This window comes from Anomaloglossus baeobatrachus, chromosome 5 (genome assembly GCF_048569485.1).
Source record: "Anomaloglossus baeobatrachus isolate aAnoBae1 chromosome 5, aAnoBae1.hap1, whole genome shotgun sequence".
Lineage (NCBI taxonomy): Eukaryota > Metazoa > Chordata > Amphibia > Anura > Aromobatidae > Anomaloglossus > Anomaloglossus baeobatrachus.
The window spans coordinates 537,400,894-537,421,294 of NC_134357.1; the positions used below are offsets into that span (position 1 = coordinate 537,400,894).

The 20,401-nt window shown below is 42.6% G+C and overlaps 1 protein-coding gene across 1 annotated transcript in view; it reads right to left on the reverse strand.

Annotated features, from left to right (window-relative positions):
* Nucleotides 1-10,353: 10,353 nt before the first annotated feature.
* LOC142312189 (uncharacterized) overlaps nt 10,354-20,401 on the reverse strand; it is a 307,401-nt gene continuing 297,353 nt past the window's right edge. The window contains 1 exon segment of the mRNA XM_075351090.1: nt 10,354-16,028. Coding sequence (XP_075207205.1) covers nt 15,067-16,028 — 962 coding nt within the window. The 3' untranslated portion in view covers nt 10,354-15,066.

Below are 20,401 nucleotides of genomic sequence, written 5' to 3' on the forward strand. Positions count from 1 at the left end.
AGGGAACCTGTCAGCAGAAATTTCGACTTAAACCTAACAGATTCCCCCTCTGCAGCTCCTGGGCTGCATTCTAGCAAGGTCCCTGTTAGTATTGTGGCCCCTTTCTGACCCAAAAAAAGAGTTTATATCGAGGTACCTTTTTGGCTTCTGATTCTCTAAATGTGTCACGGGGGCGGGCTGCCTGATGGCCGTTATTCTGCCCCCTGTTCCTGTATGCCGCCCCCATCGCCGATTTCTATACTTCTGGACGCCGCCCACTGCTCCAGCCATCCCCGCGCATGCCCAGTGCTCATCTCTCGTGGATGAGCACTGTGCACAGTGTCACCGGTGGTGACGTGCGCGCAGGGTTTAGATTATGGGCGGTGCTGTGATGTTAATTACCAAGCAACCGCCCATAATCGCGGGACCGCGCATTCCCCCTCGGCCTGCTTCTTTCTGCGCAAGCGCGCTGCAGCTGAACTCCTCCTGATCGGTGTAGTCACTGCTCCGCGCTCCTCCCATCTATTTCCTGCCTCAGGGCAAGATGGGAAGGAGGTGACGTGAGTTCAGCTGCAGCGCGCTTGCGCAGAAAGCAGGCCGAGGGGGAATGCGCGGTCCCGCGATTATGGGCGGTTGCTTGGTAATTAACATCACAGCACCGCCCATAATCTAAACCCTGCGCGCACGTCACCACCGGTGACACTGGGCACAGTGCTCATCCACGAGAGATGAGCACTGGGCATGCGCGGGGATGGCTGGAGCAGTGGGCGGCGTCCAGAAGTATAGAAATCGGCGATGGGGGCGGCATACAGGACCAGGGGGCAGAATAACGGCCATCAGGCAGCCCGCCCCCGTGACACATTTAGAGAATCAGAAGCCAAAAAGGTACCTCGATATAAACTCTTTTTTTGGGTCAGAAAGGGGCCACAATACTAACAGGGACCTTGCTAGAATGCAGCCCAGGAGCTGCAGAGGGGGAATCTGTTAGGTTTAAGTCGAAATTTCTGCTGACAGGTTCCCTTTAAAAACATGAACAAGACAAGCAGATCAAACATATAAACTATCTGCATATTGATCAATGTACAACATACATGAGAATTACAAAGAAAGGATTCAATATTTTGGAGATAATACAATCGGAAAGACTCAATAACCTGACCATAAAATTTAAATGGTACAAAAAAATGGAAATATGATGTTAACCAGCATTATATAGTACAAGTATATCAATAGTGCATAATAATATCCAAGCGGTTATTAAAATCTTGTGGCATACGGGCCCCCAGCTCAAATATCCACCTACTCTCTCTGGCAAGCACTTTTTTATGAAAATCTCCCCCTCTCAATGTTTTTTTTAAATGCTCTATGCCCATAAAAGAGAAACCACTTAAATCCCTTTTGTGTTTTTTGGAAAAATGTCGGGATACTACTGATGCACCAACCACAGGCAAATTACTAGCGTCTGATAGGTGTTTGCGGATTCTAGTTTTGAGGGGGTTCATTGTGCAACCCACATACTGCATGCAGCATATATTGCAATTAATTAGATACACTACATTCTCCGTATTACAGTTTATAAAAGAACAGACTGAACTGTTTTTTATTGGAAATAGATGTAAATGTCTTAGATTTACTAGCAAAACCGCAGCACTTGCAAATGTTGGCACCGCATTTAACAAAAACCTGTCGTTTTTAACCAGTTATTAGGGGAAATTTTATCAGGATCTTTAAACATGCTAGGTGATAATAATGTAGCTAAAGTCGGGGCTCTTCTTGCCACAAAGGCAGTATCATTATTTTCCACGATATTTTTCAGAATATCATTCTGGGACAACAAAGGGAGTTATTTTCTGATGATTTTGACAATAGAATTAAACTGAGGGCTATAATTAGTACTGAAGACCACCCTAGATTTTTTTAGAGTCAAATTGTCTTTTTTTCTGGTAGATTCCAACAGCTTAACCCTATCCATGCCTGCCACGATTTTCTTGGCTCTCTCCAAAGACCAATTGGGATACCCCCCTTTTTTTTTTTTTTAAATTATTACAAGTTATTTCAATTTCTTACTCCAATTTTTCACTAGATATAGTATTCCTTTTTAGTCTGATAAGCTCCCCCACAGGAATATTCTGAATGACATGTTTGGGGTGATTGGTGGAAGCCATTAAAAAACTATTACATGTAGTGGATTTTTTATAGGGAGATATCAACACCTTATTATAGTCCAAATCTGCTGTCAATTTTAAATCCAAGAAGCTTATTGATACACGTCACCACTACTAGTAAATTTTAGGTTGAAATCATTCAAGTCCAAATAAGAAAAAAATTAATTCGCAGACGAGAGACTACCCCTCCAGACAAATACCAAATCATCAATAAATCTCCCCAGCCAAACAATATTATCTCTATATGGGTTATCAATATTACAAATATAGTTTTCTTCCCACACAGACATAACCAGGTTAGCTAGGGAAGGTGAAAACGTGGCGCCTATGCTCACGCCCTGTGTCTGGAGGAAGTACACATTTCAGGCTTCAAACATAAAGATAAAAATTTCAATGTTATGGTGAAGAATCAACAAAACGTGGGACACAATTGTGAAGTTGAACGAAATTTATTGCTTATTTTAAACTTTTTAAAAAAATAAACTGAAAAGTGGGGTGTGCAATATTATTCATCCCCTTTACTTTCAGTGCAACAAAGTCACTCCAGAAGTTCATTGAGGATCTTTGAATGATCCAATGTTGTCCTAAATGACTGATGATGATAATTATAAGCCACTTGTTTGTAATCAAGTCTCCGTATATATGCACATGCTCTGTGATAGTCTGTGTTCTGTTTAAAGCGCAGATAGCATCATGAAGACCAAGGAACACAACAGGCAGGTCTGTGATACTGTTGTGGAGAAGTTTAAAGCCGGATTTGGTTACAAAAAGATTTCCAAAACTTTAAACATCCCAAGGAGCACTGTGCAAGCGATCATATTGAAATGGAAGGAGTGTCATACCACTGCAAATCTACCAAGACCCGGCCATCCATCCAAACTTTTATTTCAAACAAGGAGAAGACTGATCAGAGATGCAGCCAAGAGGCCCATGATCACTCTGGATGAACTGCAGAGATCTACAGCTGAGCTGGGAGAGTCTGTCCATAGGACAACAATCAGTCGTACACTGCAGAAATCTGGCCTTTATGGAAGAGTGGCAAGGAGAAAGCCATTTCTCCAAGCCTGTCCATAGGACAACAATCAGTCGTACACTGCACAAATCTGGCCTTTATGGAAGAGTGGCAAGGAGAAAGCCATTTCTCCAAGATATCCATAAAAAGGGTCGTTTAAAGTTTGCCACAAGCCACCTGGGATACACACCAAACATGTGGAAGAAGGTGCTCTGGTCAGATGAAACCAAAATCGAACTATTTGGGCACAATGCCAAACGATATGTTTGGCGTAAAAGCAACACGGCTCATCACCCTGAACACACCATCATGGTGGTGGCAGCATCATGGTTTGGGCTTGCTTTTCTTCAGCAGGGACAGGGAAGATGGTTAAAATTGATGGGAAGATGGATGGAGCCAAATACAGGACCATTCTTTTAGAAAACCTGTTGGAATCTGCAAAAGACCTGAGACTGGGACGAAGATTTGTCTTCCAACAACACAATGATCTCAAACATAAAGCAAAATCAACAATGGAATGGTTCACAAATAAACGTATCCAGGTGTTAGAATTGCCAAGTCAAAGTCCAGACCTGAATCCAATTGAGAATCTGTGGAAAGAGCTGAAAACTGCTGTTCACAAACGCTCTCCATCCAGCCTCAATCAGCTCGAGCTGTTTGCAAAGGAAGAATGGCAGTCTCTTGATGTGCAAAACTGATAGACACATACCCCAAGCAACTTGCAGCTGTAATCGCTGCAACAGGTGGCGCTATAAAGTATTAACTTAAAGGGGATGAATAATATTGCACACCCCAATTTTCAGTTATTTATTTTCTAAAAAAGTTTGAAATAAGCAATAAATTTCGTTCAACTTCACAATTGTGTCCCACTTGTTGTTGATTCTTCACCATAACATTAAACTTTTTATCTTTATGTTTGAAGCCTGAAATGTGGGAAAAGGCTGAAAAATTCCAGGGGGCCGAATACTTTCGCAAAGCACTGTGTATTATATATATATATATATATATATATATATATATATATATATATTTTTTTTTTTTTTTTTATTTTTTTTTTTTTAACTTAGCCCAACATCCCTTCTGTTGAAGCGTTCTCTTGGTATTGTACATTTGTGACGCCCTGCAGTTTTCCAGGCAACTCTTTTTGTCATTGTAATAAAATAAAAATATATTGTGTTTTATTAGACCAGCGTTTGGTTCTTCTCCTTTGGTTTTATGTCCTTTCTCAAATGGTCTTATTGTCCTTTAACCCCTGCACTCATATTTTTATTGTAGTACCATTATACACATTCTAATAATTTTGTGAGTGTAGGTATGGTTTGTTTTTCTTGAACATATTTGTTTAAAAGGGACCACCACTTGTAGAACCATTCTACCAAAGGCTAAATCCACTATGGATGATAAATCTAATCTGTAGTGATTAAAGAAGGTTGTAGGACAAGACTAGGTTGCCTCCTTACAAATCTGTTAAGAGAGGCACATCTGCCCTCTCGGCCCAGAAGTCGTCACTGACCTGGTGGAATGTGTGGTAACACCATCCGGCTGGCCTGTTCTGTGCTAAATAGGCTACCCTAATATCGTCCTTCACCCACCTCGCTATGGCACCCTTATGGTCTGGAAGGCCCTTTGTAGCCCCCTGGAAACAAACAAATAAGGACTGACTTATTGCAGCTATAGCACTGATCATTGGCTGGAGCTGGGTGACCTTTGCTGCACCCTCCCCCAGCTAATTGGAGAAATTGGCCTTGTGACCGATCTCTCTAATCACCGTGTATCTGGGGCCGGTGATATGTAGGTGATCGCTCTCCTCAGCTTCTCCGTCCGTGGAAGCTGAGGAGAACGATCCCTGCGGGTGACCATCGGTAAGCCACTGCCCCCGATCCACCGCTGTCCCCGATCATCCGCCGCTGCAGCCACTGCCCCAGATCATCCACCGCCCTCCATCTGCTTGCCCACCTGCACCTCCATCTGCGGCGCCCCTGCACCTGCGGCGCCCCTACACCTCCATCGCCCCTGCCTCGCCGCTGCTCCTCTCCTTCTGCTGCCCCCTTCTATCAGCCACTGCCCCCCGCCCTGCATCTGCTGCCGTCCCCCATCGGCCACTGCCCTCCTGCATCAGCCACTGCCTCCCTGCATCAGCCACTGCCTCCCTGCATCAGCCACCGCCCCCTGCATCAGCCGCTGCCCTCTGCATCTGCCACCGCCCTCCCCCATCAGCTACTGCGCCCCTGCATCTGCCACCGCACTCCCCCATCAGCCGCTGCGCCCCTGCATCTGCCACCGCACTCCCCCATCAACCGCTATGCCCCTCCCTGATCTGCTGCCCACACTCTCCCATCCTCTCCCCCTCTCGGGTCTGCTGCCTCCTCCATCTGCTGCCTCCTCCATCTGCTGCAATACTACTGGCTATATCAATCCTGTAAGGTAGCTATCCCCAATCTCACCTCCCACGCCCCTTCCACCCTCCCCCCCCATCCTCCGCCGCTCCTGCATCAGTTGCGCCCTCTTCCATCCTCCACCGCTCCTCCATCTGTCGCGCCCTCTCCCATCCTCCGCCGCTCCTCCATCCGCCGCACCCTCTCCCAAATTTTGCGGTCCATTTTATCCTGTTACCCCTGTAAAAATTAAAAAAAATTGAGCCTTTACTTTTTTTTTTGCCACAAAAATGTTATTTCTTTTTTGTTTTTATGGCTCAATGTATGAAGCACGTGAGGGTTCAAAGTGCTCATTACCCATCTAGATTTATGCCATGAGGGGGGTGTCACATGTGGGGGAGCTCTATTGTTTAGGCACCTCAGGGGGTCTCCAAATGCAACATGGCGTCCGCTAATAATTCCAACCAATTTTGCTGTGAAATGGCGCTCCTTCTCTTCTGAGCCCTGCCGTCTGCCTAAACAATTACTTGCCACCACATATGAGGTATCTGTGTATGCAGGAGAAAATGCACAATACATTTTATGGTGCAATTTTTCCTGATACCCTTGTGAAAAAAAAGCTACCTGGTTGAAGTAACAATTTCGTGGTAACATTTTTTTTTTTCACAGCGCAAAGTTATTAACTTTTGTGAAGCCCCCAGAGGTTGAAAGTGCTCACTAAACATCTAGTTAAATTCCACGAGGGGTCTAGTTTCCAAAATGGGGTCACTTGTGGGGGAGATCCATTGTTTAGGCACCTCAGGGGGTCTCCAAACGCAACATCGCATCCGCTAATTATTACAGATAATTTTGCTTTCAAAAATTCAAATGATGCTCCTTCCCTTCCGAGCTCTGCCGTGCGTCCAAACAATTGATTTCCACCACATATGAGATATCGGTGTACTCAGGAGAAATTGCACAATTAATTTCATGATGCATACCCTTGTGAAAATGCAAAAATACCCTGATACCCTTGTGAAAATGCAAAATTTTAATGGCTATAGTAACATTTTTGTGTAAAAAAGTAAAATTTTCATTTTTTTTCCTTCCACATTGCTGAGAAGCTCCTAAAGGGTTAATAAACTTCTTGGATGTAGTTTTGAGCAGTGTGAGGGGTGCAGTTTTTAGAATGGGGTCACTTTTGGGTATTTTCTGTCACCTAGGCCTCTCAAAATCACTCCAAATGTGATGTGGTACCTAAAATTTTTTTTTTGTAAATTTTGTTGGAAAAATTTCTTATGAACTTCGAACCCTTCTAACTTCCTAAAAAAAAAATAAATGGTTTCAAAACTTGCGCTGGTGTAAAGTAGACATGTGTGAAATGTTATTTAGTAACTATTTTGTGTGAAATATCTCTCAGATTTATGGGTATAAAATTTCAAATTTTGAAAATTGCGAAATTTTCACCAAATTTCCCAAATTTTCACAAATAAACGGAAAACATATCGGCCTAAATTTACCACTGACATGAAGTACAATATAAATAGTAATAGTTCTGGCACACTAAGAGGAAAGAGGACAAGAAAAGGTATTCTTGAATGCAGAATCAAATTTATTAGTGCAAAAAACAAGACTAATTCATCCAACGTTTCAACCGTGTCGGTCGTTATCAAGGATAGAATTATCTAGCAGAAAAAATTATACAAAATACAAAAAATAAAATTGAAATTAGTACATGGTATCACACAACTCATACAGCAAAATTCTTTTCACAATAAGCATCATAAAATGACTGATGCAGTGGATATACAGATCATCTTATGTAGCACATAATAAATCCTGGAGATGCATGAAGAAAGCATTACAACATATACATGACCTATTAGGCTAGAAAAATGCATAGTGATAATCATGTGAGTACAGCAAGCATAAACCCACCTATATCGTAATGGGAGAGTACACGTTCAATTGAAAGTGGTCATCACCATTAGGTATAAGAAATCGGGAAGTTACGATCATATGTCTAAAAAAAGGGAATAAATGATATGTGATAAATCACAAAGCTAAAACTTGAAGAAACAAACTCTTTTCCATATATGACGTCCAGTGAGAAAAACGGATAAGTATGTCTATACCTCTTGCACTGGTCTATGGTAACGAGCATAACAGAGCTGGAGGCAATCTATGGTTATAGTTGTTTCTAAACGGAGATCAACATAGATATAAACATCACTCAGGTGTACAGCGGATCACATGACAAGAGAGATAACATATATAAGAACATACACGAGGTAGGCACACTACCTGGAATACTGTGTAATAATTGATAGTAGAAAGAGGGAAATAATAGGATTCCCTCACTGAATGGTTTTCAGTTACCTCCAAAACATGCAAATGCTGAAAGTGACATGTACAGGAAAGGAGATTCATACAAAGGCAAGTAACACCAGTATAAGGTACATTTATACAGGTCAATACCTCTTGCACTGGTCTATGGTAATGAGCCCAACAGAGCCGGAGGTAATCTATGGTTGTAGTTGTTTCTAAACGGGGATCAACATAGATATAAACATCACTCAGGTGTACAGCGGATCACATGAACAGAGAGGTAACATATAAGAACATATACAAGATAGGCATACTACCTGGAAAACTGTAGTAATTGATAGTAGAAAAAGGGAAACAATAAGATTCCCTCACTGAATGGTTCTCAGTTACCTCCAAGACATGTAAATACTGAAAGTGACATGTGCAGAAAAGGAAATTCATACAAAGGCAAGTAACACCAGTATAAGGTACATTTGTACAGGGATATGCTGAACAGTTTGTCTAAATCACCTTTATGTGGCAATTAGAGGGAAGCCATAGGGAGCCGTTACCATAAACAGGGGGACATGCGTCCCTGTAGGACTGGATAAGGAACCCTGGATAAGGCATGTAATTAGGGATCGCATACAGAAAACCAGTGACATGGCGCTGAATAAAGCACATACCTGGAGAATTTCGCAGGGAAAAATAAGTAACTTGTCAGGCAGTATAGGTGAAAAGGTTCTGGGGAGAGGCAAAGGAAAAACCACCATTGGAGGTGCCGGAGAATGACAATAGGCAGAATACTCGAGAACCGTTGATTAAGGCGGAAGGTGACGCAATCGACTCCAAAGCTCGGCAATTTAACTTATTTATCCAGTGTCTGCTGCAAACTGCAGAGCACCAAATAATAACATCTTCAAGCCCCTGGTGACAGGGAAAACAAAGAGTGCAGTGGGGTGTGGGGGGGGGTATTTAACCTCTTTAGATGTCCTGTTCCTATTGTGGCGGAGAGGCAACCTCCTGCACTGCAGTCTTCAAGGGTGATTAGAGAAAAGGGATATATTTTTTTAAAAGAAAAAAAACAAAAAACAGTTATTTGTTAGTAAGAATTAGCAGTAATTAGAGAATTGTATCCGGGCTGTATAACGCCATAATGAGAGAACAGGCTGGGCCAACCTCTATGCCAGCAAAACGTAAATGGGAGGAAGAAGTAATCAATGAATGAAGAACAATTGTTCAGAAGACTAATAAACTGTTTTCTGTAAATTCATGCTATACAATTCTGTAATTTTTCATTTTACATAGGATTTATTTAACACTGATGCCACACATCCAGCTATAATAAATCGCAGTGCAGAGACCCATCGGGTCCCTGCACTGCAATACACGCTGTCGACAAAACAGAAGCCAACAGCTTTCAGCGGCATCCCCATAACTGAGGCAGCACATGGCAATGACGTCATGTGTTGACACAGCACAGACACCAATGAAAGCTGCTGGCCACTATGGATCGGCTATAGAGGACAACAACGTGCAATGTTGGAGCCGGTGAGGGTGAGTACAGCATATACCAGGAGGAAGACAGTAAATATTTGGTGGGGCCCAGGAGAAGAACATACAGTGTGTGTCCACCCATATCCTGTCCACCGCCATTAACTTGAGAACGGTGGCAGCTATAGGCATAGAAGTGGTGTCTAGGTATAATTAGTAAAGTATCCATGGCTACGCAATGAAACCACCTATAAAGCCACCTGGTGGAAAACAATGGAGTTGGTATTTTTATCTCGAAAACGGAACGAGATAGAGAAAAAAAGTGAATTCCAAAGTTGTAGGGCATCATCAATTCAATACGAATCGAGACCTTGCATACAGAAATGCTATGATTAGAACGTGTAAAACTCACAAGGCTGCGGACGTGAAGCGATACCTCATGGAGACCTTACCACAAGTCATTGGGTATGGTGGCTGTGCGGAGTGGCCTCCACGCTCACTTGACCTGACCCCATCGGACTTCTTTCTGTGAGGTCACATCAAACAACAGGTATATGCGACCCCTCCAACCAACATTGCAGGACCTACGACGACGTATTACAGATGGTTGTGCAAAAGTGTCACCTACCATACTCCACAAGGTGCAGGAAGATACAGCATGCTGTCCAGAGTCCAGATTTGCATTGCAGCTGACGGTGGCCACTTTGAGCATGAAACTTAAATTAGCGCCATATGCGTGACCAGCATTCAATGTTTTGGGGGGGGGTCATGAGATTAATATCATAGCATTTCTGTATGCAAGGTGTCGATTCGTATTGAATTGATGATGCCCTACAATTTTTTAATTCACTTTTTTTCTCTATCTCGTTCTATTTTCGAGATAAAAATGCTAACTCCGTTGTTTTCCACCAGGTGGCGCTATAGGTGGTTTCATTGAGTAGCGCATGGATACTTTACTATACCTAGACACCACTTCTATGCCTATAGCTGCCGCCGTTCTCAAGTTAATCGCGGTGGACAGGATATGGGTGGACACACTGTATATACCAGGAGGGGGACAGTATATACCAGGATGGGGGACATATTTAGTAGGATGGGGACATACCAGGATGGGGGCATATTTACCAGGAAGTAACCAGGATGGGGTACACTAGAACAGGTTGAGCGACGTTACTACATAATTGGGGGAGGGTAACTCGCATGTCTTTATAGGAGTTAGAATGCTGAATGTATACATACATATACGTACATCTGATCAACATGCAGGGATCAGGGGCCCAGGTAACAACTTTACACTGGGGCCCATTGAACTCTAGTTACACCACTGGCAACAGCCATTATATATGATTACGCTTTAAAAGTGTAAATATTTGATGTCAGGTTATTGAGACAATTAATGGAGTATTTCTAACCAAAGGCCCCTTAGACCAAATAATTTGTGTATTGGGGAACAGAGATGGCAATCTGCTCCCAGTGATAGTGAAACAACTACTATGCTAAGCAGGGAATGTGATTTAATAAATGGATCACATCAGATGTTCCTACAAAGAAGGAAAGAATCGCATATGTAACTAGTAATTTGAACATGTTTATTATAATATAGATAAGTTACAGACTTTTTTTCAGACATGGGGAAGAAAGTTACTGTAATGAATGGCAGATCACGGAAATTGGGCGTTACAAAAAAGAGGGAGGAGAAAATGATTGCTGTTTTTTGGGGCGGTGAAAGGGAAATGTTCCTAAACTCTTGTCCACATAATGAGTATATAATTATATAACAATTAGTGATGAATGAGTACTACCACACTCAGGTGCTTGGAACTCGTAACCAGCAGTTAATGCTCATTTCCCGGAAAAATGCTCAAGTTCCTCCTTGACTTTCATTCTACTCAGGTATTCAAGTCGTACTCATCCAAAAAAATAACTGCTTGTTAAGAGTACTGAGCACCAGAGCATGGTAGTGCTCACTCATCACAAATAACAATATGAAATAATCAGTGCACATGGAATATTGCTTTTTAGATAACAGATGTCAATTAATAAGTGTCTAAATTATTAACTCTGATGTAAATTCTATTCCCTTTCTTATTGATTTGTCGTTATTTTCACTGTCTGTATGTGTTTTCTCATACAGATTGTCAAAATATATAGTTTCTATTAATGTGAATTTTTTTGGTGGTCAGCAAAATAAGATTTTTACAGAGAATCTGTCAGCAGGTTTTTACCATGCAATTTGAGAGCAGGATAATATAGGGGATGAGACCCTGAATCCAAAGATGTATCACTTACTGGGATGCTTGCTGCAGGTTGAATATAACCACTGTTTTATCAGGAGATGATCTCTGTATAACCTCACCCTGACCACTTATTAACAGATTTCTATCAATGCAGGGAAACAGAAAAAGCTGCCAATCAGTGATGTGGGCAGGGTCATGCGAGGGGCTGCTGATAAGTCTTTGTGATCTTTTGTTTGCTTCTATGGTAACGAATGTTACATCACATGAAAGCCTTATGTGTCTAATATATGTTTTCAAAATTTTGTGTTTGTTGCTTATTCAACAGTGTTCTACACACGCGGGAAAACAAAATGGCGGAGTCCAATGCGATATTCACAGCAACTGAAATCAGAGAAGTGCAAAAGTTCTTGTTTATGCAAGGAAAGTCCACGAAGGATATTCATGGTGATATGTCGTAGCATTGAGGAATGAATGCCCTTCATATTCCACAGTTAAGAACTGGGTTGCCAAATTTAAAAGAGAACTTCGGCACCAATGATGAGGAACGTCCTGGACGACCGAGAGTGGTTGTTGTTCCAGAGATCATCGATGCTGTGCACAATCTCATACTGGAGAATCGACGAATTTCATCTAAAGCAATAGCAGACATCATGGGGATTTCCCGTGAACGTGTTTGTGTCTATCCATGAACATTTGGTCATGAACAAGCGATCTGCAAAGTGGGTCCCCAAATGTTTAAAATCCCTTTTTAAAACATAAAAAAATATGCAAGATATGTGGACGATGCTTTCCTGGTATGGGATGGGACTGAACAGCAGTTTGCCGATTTTGTAATTTATCTTAACACCACTAATTTGTACAATATACTTTTCACTTCTAAGTTTGGTGGTCTAGAATTGGATTTTCTAGATGTCAAATTAACGGTGAAAGCAGGTACAATTATTAGCGAAATTTACAGAAAACCTACTGCAGTGAATGCATTACTACATTTTGATAGCGCGCACCCATCCCATACTAGGAGAGCACTTCCATATAGCCAGTTTTTGCGATTGAAAAAAGTGAACAATGACCCTGAAAGATTAATTCAACAAGGCTCTGAATTAAAACAACGCTTATCAAAACGCGGCTATCCTTCTGCAGTAATAAATGCAGCCTATAAAAAAAAATGACACTACTTGTGAGACAAGAACCAGGCAAAAATAAAAATAAGAATAAAAATGATTTACCTTTAGAGAGATGTGTATTCAAGTTCAAAGTTTAGCCTTCTATATGACGCTATAAAATCTAGCATCCGTAAGAACAGGCATTTGATAAAAAATTATAGGGATCTTTCGGATATAGCTGCTGATGGGCCACTCACTTCTTACAGAAGAAGTAAGAATCTGAACGACCTCCTAGTTAATAATCGCTATGTAACAAGAAAAAAGGAAAAAACTTGGCTAGATTATAACAGAGCTATAGGAAATTTCAAGTGCGACAATTGCCCTTTCTGTGAATATCACTGCATTGGTCTCCCCCTAACTAGACTCTCTCCTCTACAGTCCATCCTTAATGCAGCAGCCAGGGTCACCTATTTGGCTAACCGCTACTCGGATGCCTCTGCTCTGTGCCAGTCATTAAACTGGCTGCCCATATATCACAGGATCCAATTCAAACTGCTTGTTCTCACCAACAAAGCTCTCCACAATGTGGCACCCCCCTACATCTCCACCCTCCTCTCTGTCTATCACCCCACATGTTCTCTACGCTCTGCAAATAACTTTCGACTAACATCCACACTAATTTGAACCTCCCACTCCCGAATCCAAGACTTCTTCCAAGCTGCACCAAACCTCTGGAACGCTCTACCCCAAGATGTTAGGACGAATCACAACTTACTCAGCTTCAGATGCACCCTAAAAACGCATCTTTTTAGGGCGGCCTATCACACTCCCTAGCCAAACTAATTTCACCTAATCCCTCCACAACTTCTCAGAAAATAACCCCACGTCAAACTCCATGGCACCCAAATGCATCTCAAGGCTCTGGCCAACTGGTCCAGGATGCCATTATCTATCCCCCATTTTCTTGAGATGACTGGATTGTCATTGTAAATAAGCACTTGTACCTTGCCCCCCCCCCATCTCATTGCAGATTGTAAGCTCTCATGAGCAGGGTTGTCTATTTTCCCTTTAAATATTGTATTTTCTATAACTGTTACTTGTTTGTATATGATCCTGCTGAATTGTAAAGCGCTGCGGAATATATTGGCGCTATAGAAATAACGATTATTATTATTATTATTACTGGTGACACTAAAAATTGGTATTGAAGTTTTTAAAATAAATGACTTTTATTCGTGTAAATCCAAATTTTTGGTTTACATCATTTTCTGCCAGTGTCCGCGTTTCTACATAGGAAAGACAATTAGACTGCTACATATTCGGTTCAGAGAACATTATAAGTCCATTACCTCTGGGATAGGGTCACCCCGCCTAATAAAACATATACACAATTGTGATGGAGGCAATCCTGGTTCTTTAAAATTCGCTGGTATAACAAGGGTTAATCCCCGTCCAGCAGGAGGTGACACCCATCGCCCCCTGCTACAAAAAGAATCCAGACTTATGATGGATCTAAAAGCGTTAGGCCCCCTGGGAATGAATAACAAAAACGATTTATGAGCTTTTATTTTGGAAATTAGAATGTAATCTGTACTGAAATGTTAAAGTAAAGTAAAGCTCCCTCCAACTATCATCTGTTTCCAAACCTGAAGGAACAGTTCAAGGGTACCAAATTTCACATAATTTCTAATGCCGTGGTTGCTATGGATGCCTGGTTTGAGGCACAACCGAAATCCTTTTTGCTAGGCTTACAGAACCTGAAATACCAATGTAAGAAGTGTGTTGACATCAGTGGAGAGTATGTGGAATAAATGTAAAGTTTCATCATCCTATCTCGTTTCTTTCTGGGTTAAACCAAAAACTTATCAGCAGTCCCTGGTATAGAGATCAACTTTCAAAGCACTTCTAGATCTGCAGTAGATAAACAGTGATTTTATAAAAAAGAGAAGCAAGCAAACCAGCAAGTGACACATCAGATAACATAGCAAAAACCAAGTGACAAACTATTCAAATAAAGCGTTTCTCACCTTAAAAGTAATATATAATGATTACTTTTCCCCTGTGAGATTTTTTATGTTCAAGAAGACACCATTTGCTGGTAAATCCTTTCCCGCATTCAAAACATGAAAAGAACTTCTCCCCTGTGTGAGTTCTCTGGTAACAAACAAGATGTGATATCCAATTAAAACATTTCCCACATTCTGCACATTAAAGGGATACAGTGGCAGTGACATAATTATTCAGAGGGTTAAATTTCTCTTGGACTTGTGTTTGAGTTTAGAGATTAACCTAGAGAGTGAACTGATAAAAACCATTCAGGCTTTGTTGGATGTTGTAGCACAAATTTTCTCTGGACATAACTGCTTCGATAAGACAATTAATAATCTGTGTGAATTCTCTGGTGTGTAACAAAATTTAATATATCTGCAAAACATTTCCCACATTCTGAACATGAATAAGTCTTTCTCCTGTGTGAATTTTCTGGTGTCTATTAAGAATTGATTGTTTTGCAAAACATTTCCTACATTCTGAACATGAAAATGGCTTCTCTCCTGTGTGAGTTCTTTGGTGGTAAACAAAATGTGATTTCCAATTAAAACATTTCCCACATTCTAAACATGAAAAGGGCTTCTCCCCTGTGTGACTTTTTTGGTGAATAACAAGAGATGATTTTTCTGCAAAATATCTCCTACATTCTGAACATGAATATGGTTTCTCCCCTGTGTGAAGTCTCTGGTGTGTAACAAGATGTGATTTTGCTACAAAACATTTCCCACATTCTGAACATGAAAATGGTTTCTCTCCTGTGTGAGTTCTCTGGTGTGTAATAAAATGTGATTTATGTGCAAAACATTTCCAACATTCTGGACATGAAAATGGCTTTTCTCCTGTGTGGATTCTCTGGTGTGTAACAAGATGTGATTTATCTGAATAATTTTTACCACATTCTGAACATGAAAAGGGCTTCTCCCCTGTGTGAATTCTATGGTGTTTAACAAGAGCTGATTTTTCTGCAAAACATCTCCCACATTCTGAACATGAATATGGCTTCTCCCCTGTGTGAATTCTCTTGTGTCTCAGAAAAATTGATTCCTTGTCAAAACCTTTCTTACATTCTGAACATGAATATGGCTTCTCCCCTTTGTGAGTTCTATGGTGTCTCACAAGAATTGATTTCTTTGCAAAACATTTCCTACATTCTGAACATGAATATGGCTTCTTTGTGTGAATGCTCTGGTGTCTAACAAGACTGTCTTTCTTTGCAAAACTTTTCCCACATTCCGAACATGAATATGGCTTCTCTCCTGTATGAATTCTCTGGTGTGTAACAAGAACTGATTTCTTTGCAAAACATTTTCCACATTCTGAACATGAATGCAGCTTCTCTCCTGTGTTAACTCTTTGATATCTAACAAACTTTGATTTCTGGTTAACATATTTCCCACTCTCTGAAGAAGAAAATATTTTCTCCGCTGCTTGACTTTTTTGATGTGTAACAAAAGATGTTGTGAGGGAAAAACGTTTTCCATATCCTGCACTTAAAAAAGGCCTATTTTCTGTAAGAGCACTTTGATTTTTAATGCCTTGTCTGTGACTTTTACTTTTTTGTATAGTCGGTGATGAATCAGAAGAGAACAGGATCAGATGTTTAACAGGATCAGTTGATAGATCTTTGCTGAAAAGGAATGATGGTGTATCTGGGATAATAGCATCTACTCCAGTTGTATCTTGTGTGATACACAGGTCATCGAATTTCAAATTTGAAGATGTCAGTTGTCTCTCTGATCTCCTGGTATAGTCATCTGCCAAGAATACAAATTAATTATTTATTTTTAAATAAAATACTCTTAATTATTTTTAGAACATTTCTAAATTTTCCATAGAAATTGTAAAATATATAGGAAAATTAAGTTATTTAATTATCAGAAGAAAAAACAACCGCACTCACAAAGACTTTGGGAATTTTATAATACTGATATTTTATGTGTGCATGTAGAAAAAAAAACACGGTTTTAGGCATGGGGATACAAGAGACTGGTATTGAAAACGTACACTGCTTACAACAATCCTCTATCTCTAGACACGGCGACTATTTGAAAAAGATCCGAAATGGGTCTTTGATACCAGTCAAAGTCTGATACCAGTCAAAGACAAGTCACAGTCATGTGACCATACCCAACACCAAGTTGATTTGTTGATTGCAAAAAGAAATAATTCAGCATTATAAAATTGAGTGCGGTTGGTTTTCTTCTGACTAGTACTTGGATACTACACTAGTTCAACCAGCCCCTCCTCATTACACGGAGTACGAGTCAAAAACATCAACTTAATTATTTATTAAGACAAAAACAGTTGACAATTAAACATTAGACCTCAGGGCAGGAACCAGTAGAACAGTGTTCCTCAACTGCAGTTCTCAAGGCCCACCAACAGATCAGGATTTCCTTAGGTGATGGAATTAATCCCTGTGCAATACTGTGAAAATCCTGAAAACATGATCTGTTGGTGGGTCTTGAGAAAAACAATAATGCCGCAGAGACACCATCACATGTGTGCCACCCCGTGGCCTCGTTACCTTCAGGTCATCTCAGGGTCTTCAGGGACTGCACGTCCTGGATCCTTCTGATCACAGGTAGGTTGACTTCTATGGGATTCGTGACGCCACTCTCGGTATTGCAGTCAGGGCGACCGCCACTGCAGATTAGGGGACGCCTGGGGCTGCTGGTAGGCGCAGTTAGATGTGATAGCCTCCCGAGAGTGAGGGTGGCTCCAGGGCCCGGTGTAGGTGGGTGGTACCAGAGGTCGCAGAATGACTCTCACGCACAGCAAGAATGTCTTTCAGGGTTTTTACTCACTTTTAGGTGGCAGGGGTGAGTAACCCGGACAAAGCTGTGATAAAACAGGTGGAACCAGGAATTCCTTCAGGCTGACTTGTGAGGGTGGCTACTGACTCACCTTCCTAGCCCTTGTGTTTTTGTGGTGACCGAGACTTTTAGTCCTACGGGGTCACCCAGGGAAGTTGCTTCTGCCTGTCCTCCCCTTTTTCAGCCCGTCTGCTTGGAGCTTGGACCAGGTCACTCCGGCTGCTTGCCTCTTGTGAACTATGGGCCCTCTCGTTGCTACGTGGCTCCGGACTCTGTGGTGTTATGGTGGAGGGTATGAAGTACCCCCACCTGCAGGTTTGGCAGGCCAACTGAATGGGACCCTGCGCTGGGGACCTATAATCCCGTGTGGCCTGGTCCTCTCCTGGCAGGCCCCGTACTCAGCCACCCCTTTGCACTCCAGCCTTGGGTGGATTTCGGGCGGCACTACCAGGTGACCGTTCTCCTCTGTCAGTAACCACTGCACCTGCGGTGTCTGACTAGTGACAGCCTCCAGGTCTCCTCCTTGCGACTGCTCTGCCTGAGCTCTACTTCAGACTGGCTCACTGCTTCCTCCCCTCTGTGCCTGCCTCCGCACCTTAGTAACCAGACTCTCTACCACACCCCTTGAGTGGAGATGAAGGCCACGCCACCTCCTGGATTCCCCAGGGGTCCCTTCAAAGGTCCATGTGGGAGACCTGGTTACTATGCGCCTGTGTAACCACACCCCGGTCAGCCTTCTGGATTACCTGTTTTGTACTGCCCCCAGCATGGGTGCAGTACTCAGTGGTGCCTGACCAGGTCAGGGGCGCCACACGTTTCTCAACGCTGGCAGGAAACTAGCCAGGTCTTTCACCGGGAAGGAACAACCACGGGAAAGGCAGTCTCCAGTCAAGGAAACCGCCTATACCAAAACATGGTATCCATCCACAGACAGCTGTTTCGGGGTATTTGCCCCTCATCAGTGTGGAGTAGTTGAGGACTGGAGCTGAGAAACACTGCAGTAGAGTATGATGTTTGACCCTCTTGGTTTGTTCGGCCTCCCTAATATTAGAAAAAATATATTGCCACTAAACATGTTAATTATGCCAAAAAGAACACAAATAAAAACTTATTCTCCCCTCTTTAAAAAACAAGACCCCACTTCTGCCCAACATTTGTCAAAGGCAAAATACAGGGTTTCCACATTAAGTGTAGCTGACAGATTCTTCAAAACCAACAAGGCTTCCATAAACCAAACAAGAAAATCCACACTCTCAGAGCTAAATTTCACCCTCACTTCTGAGGCCTGTCGTGTGCCTAAACAGTAGGATACAGTTGGATTGTGGAAAGAAGGGAATTTTGTTACTTACCGTAAATTCCTTTTCTTCTAGCTCCAATTGGGAGACCCAGACGATTGGGTGTATAGCTACTGCCTCCGGAGGCCACACAAAGTATTACACTAAAAAGTGTAAGGCCCCTCCCCTTCTGCCTATACACCCCCCGTGGGATCACGGGCTCCTCAGTTTTAGTGCAAAAGCAAGAAGGAGGAAAGCCAATAACTGGTTTAAACAAATTCAATCCGAAGGAACATCGGAGAAGTGAAACCATTCAACATGAACAACATGTGTACCCGAAAAAACCAAAAATCCCGAAGGAAATAGGGCGGGTGCTGGGTCTCCCAATTGGAGCTAGAAGAAAAGGAATTTACGGTAAGTAACAAAATTCCCTTCTTCTTCGGCGCTCCATTGGGAGACCCAGACGATTGGGACGTCCAAAAGCAGTCCCTGGGTGGGTAAATTAATACCTCAAGTTAGGGCCGTAAAACAGCCCTTCCCTACATGGAGGCAACCGCCGCCTGCAGGACTCTTCTACCTAGGCTGGCATCCGCCTAGGCGTAGGTATGCACCTGATAAAGCTTGGTGAAAGTGTGCAGACTCGACCAGGTAGCTGCCTGGCACACCTGCTGAGCCGTAGCCTGGTGCCGTAATGCCCAGGATGCACCCACGGCTCTGGTAGAATGGGCCTTCAGCCCTGATGGAACCGGAAGCCCAGCAGAACGGTAGGCTACAAGAATTGGTTCATTGATCCATCGAGCCAGGGTGGATTTGGAAGCCTGCGACCCTTTACGCTGACCAGCGACACGGACAAGAGTGCATCCGAGCGGCGCAGGGGCGCCGTGCGGGAATATAGATTCTGAGTGCTCTCACCAGATCCAACGAATGCAAATCCATTTCATATCGATGAACTGGATGAGGACAAAAGGAAGGTATATCCTGATTGAGATGAAAGGGGGATACCACCTTAGGTAGAAACTCCGGAATCGGGCGCAGCACTACCTTGTCTTGGTGAAACACCAGGAAGGGAGCTTTGGATGACAGCGCTGCTAGCTCGGACACTCTCCGAAGAGACGTGACCGCTACCAGAAAGGCCACTTTCTGTGAAAGTCGAGAAAGTGGAACATCCCTCAGAGGCTCGAAGGCGGCTTCTGGAGAGCAATTAGTACCCTGTTCAGATCCCATGGGTCTAACGGCCGCTTGTACGGAGGGACAGTGTGACAAACCCCCTGCAGGAACGTGCGTACCTGAGGAAGTCGTGCTAGGCGCTTCTGAAAGAATACAGATAGCGCTGAGACTTGTCCTTCAAGGGAGCCGAGCGACAAACTTTTTTCCCAACCAGATTGCAGGAAGGAAAGAAAAGTAGGCAATGCAAATGGCCAGGGAGACACTCCCTGAGCAGAGCACTAAGATAAGAATATCTTCCACGTCCTGTGGTAGATCTTGGCAGACGTCGGTTTCCTAGCCTGTCTCATGGTGGCAATGACGTCTTGAGATAATCCTGAAGACGCTAGGATCCAGGACTCAATGGCCACACAGTCAGGTTCAGGGCCGTAGAATTCAGATGGAAAA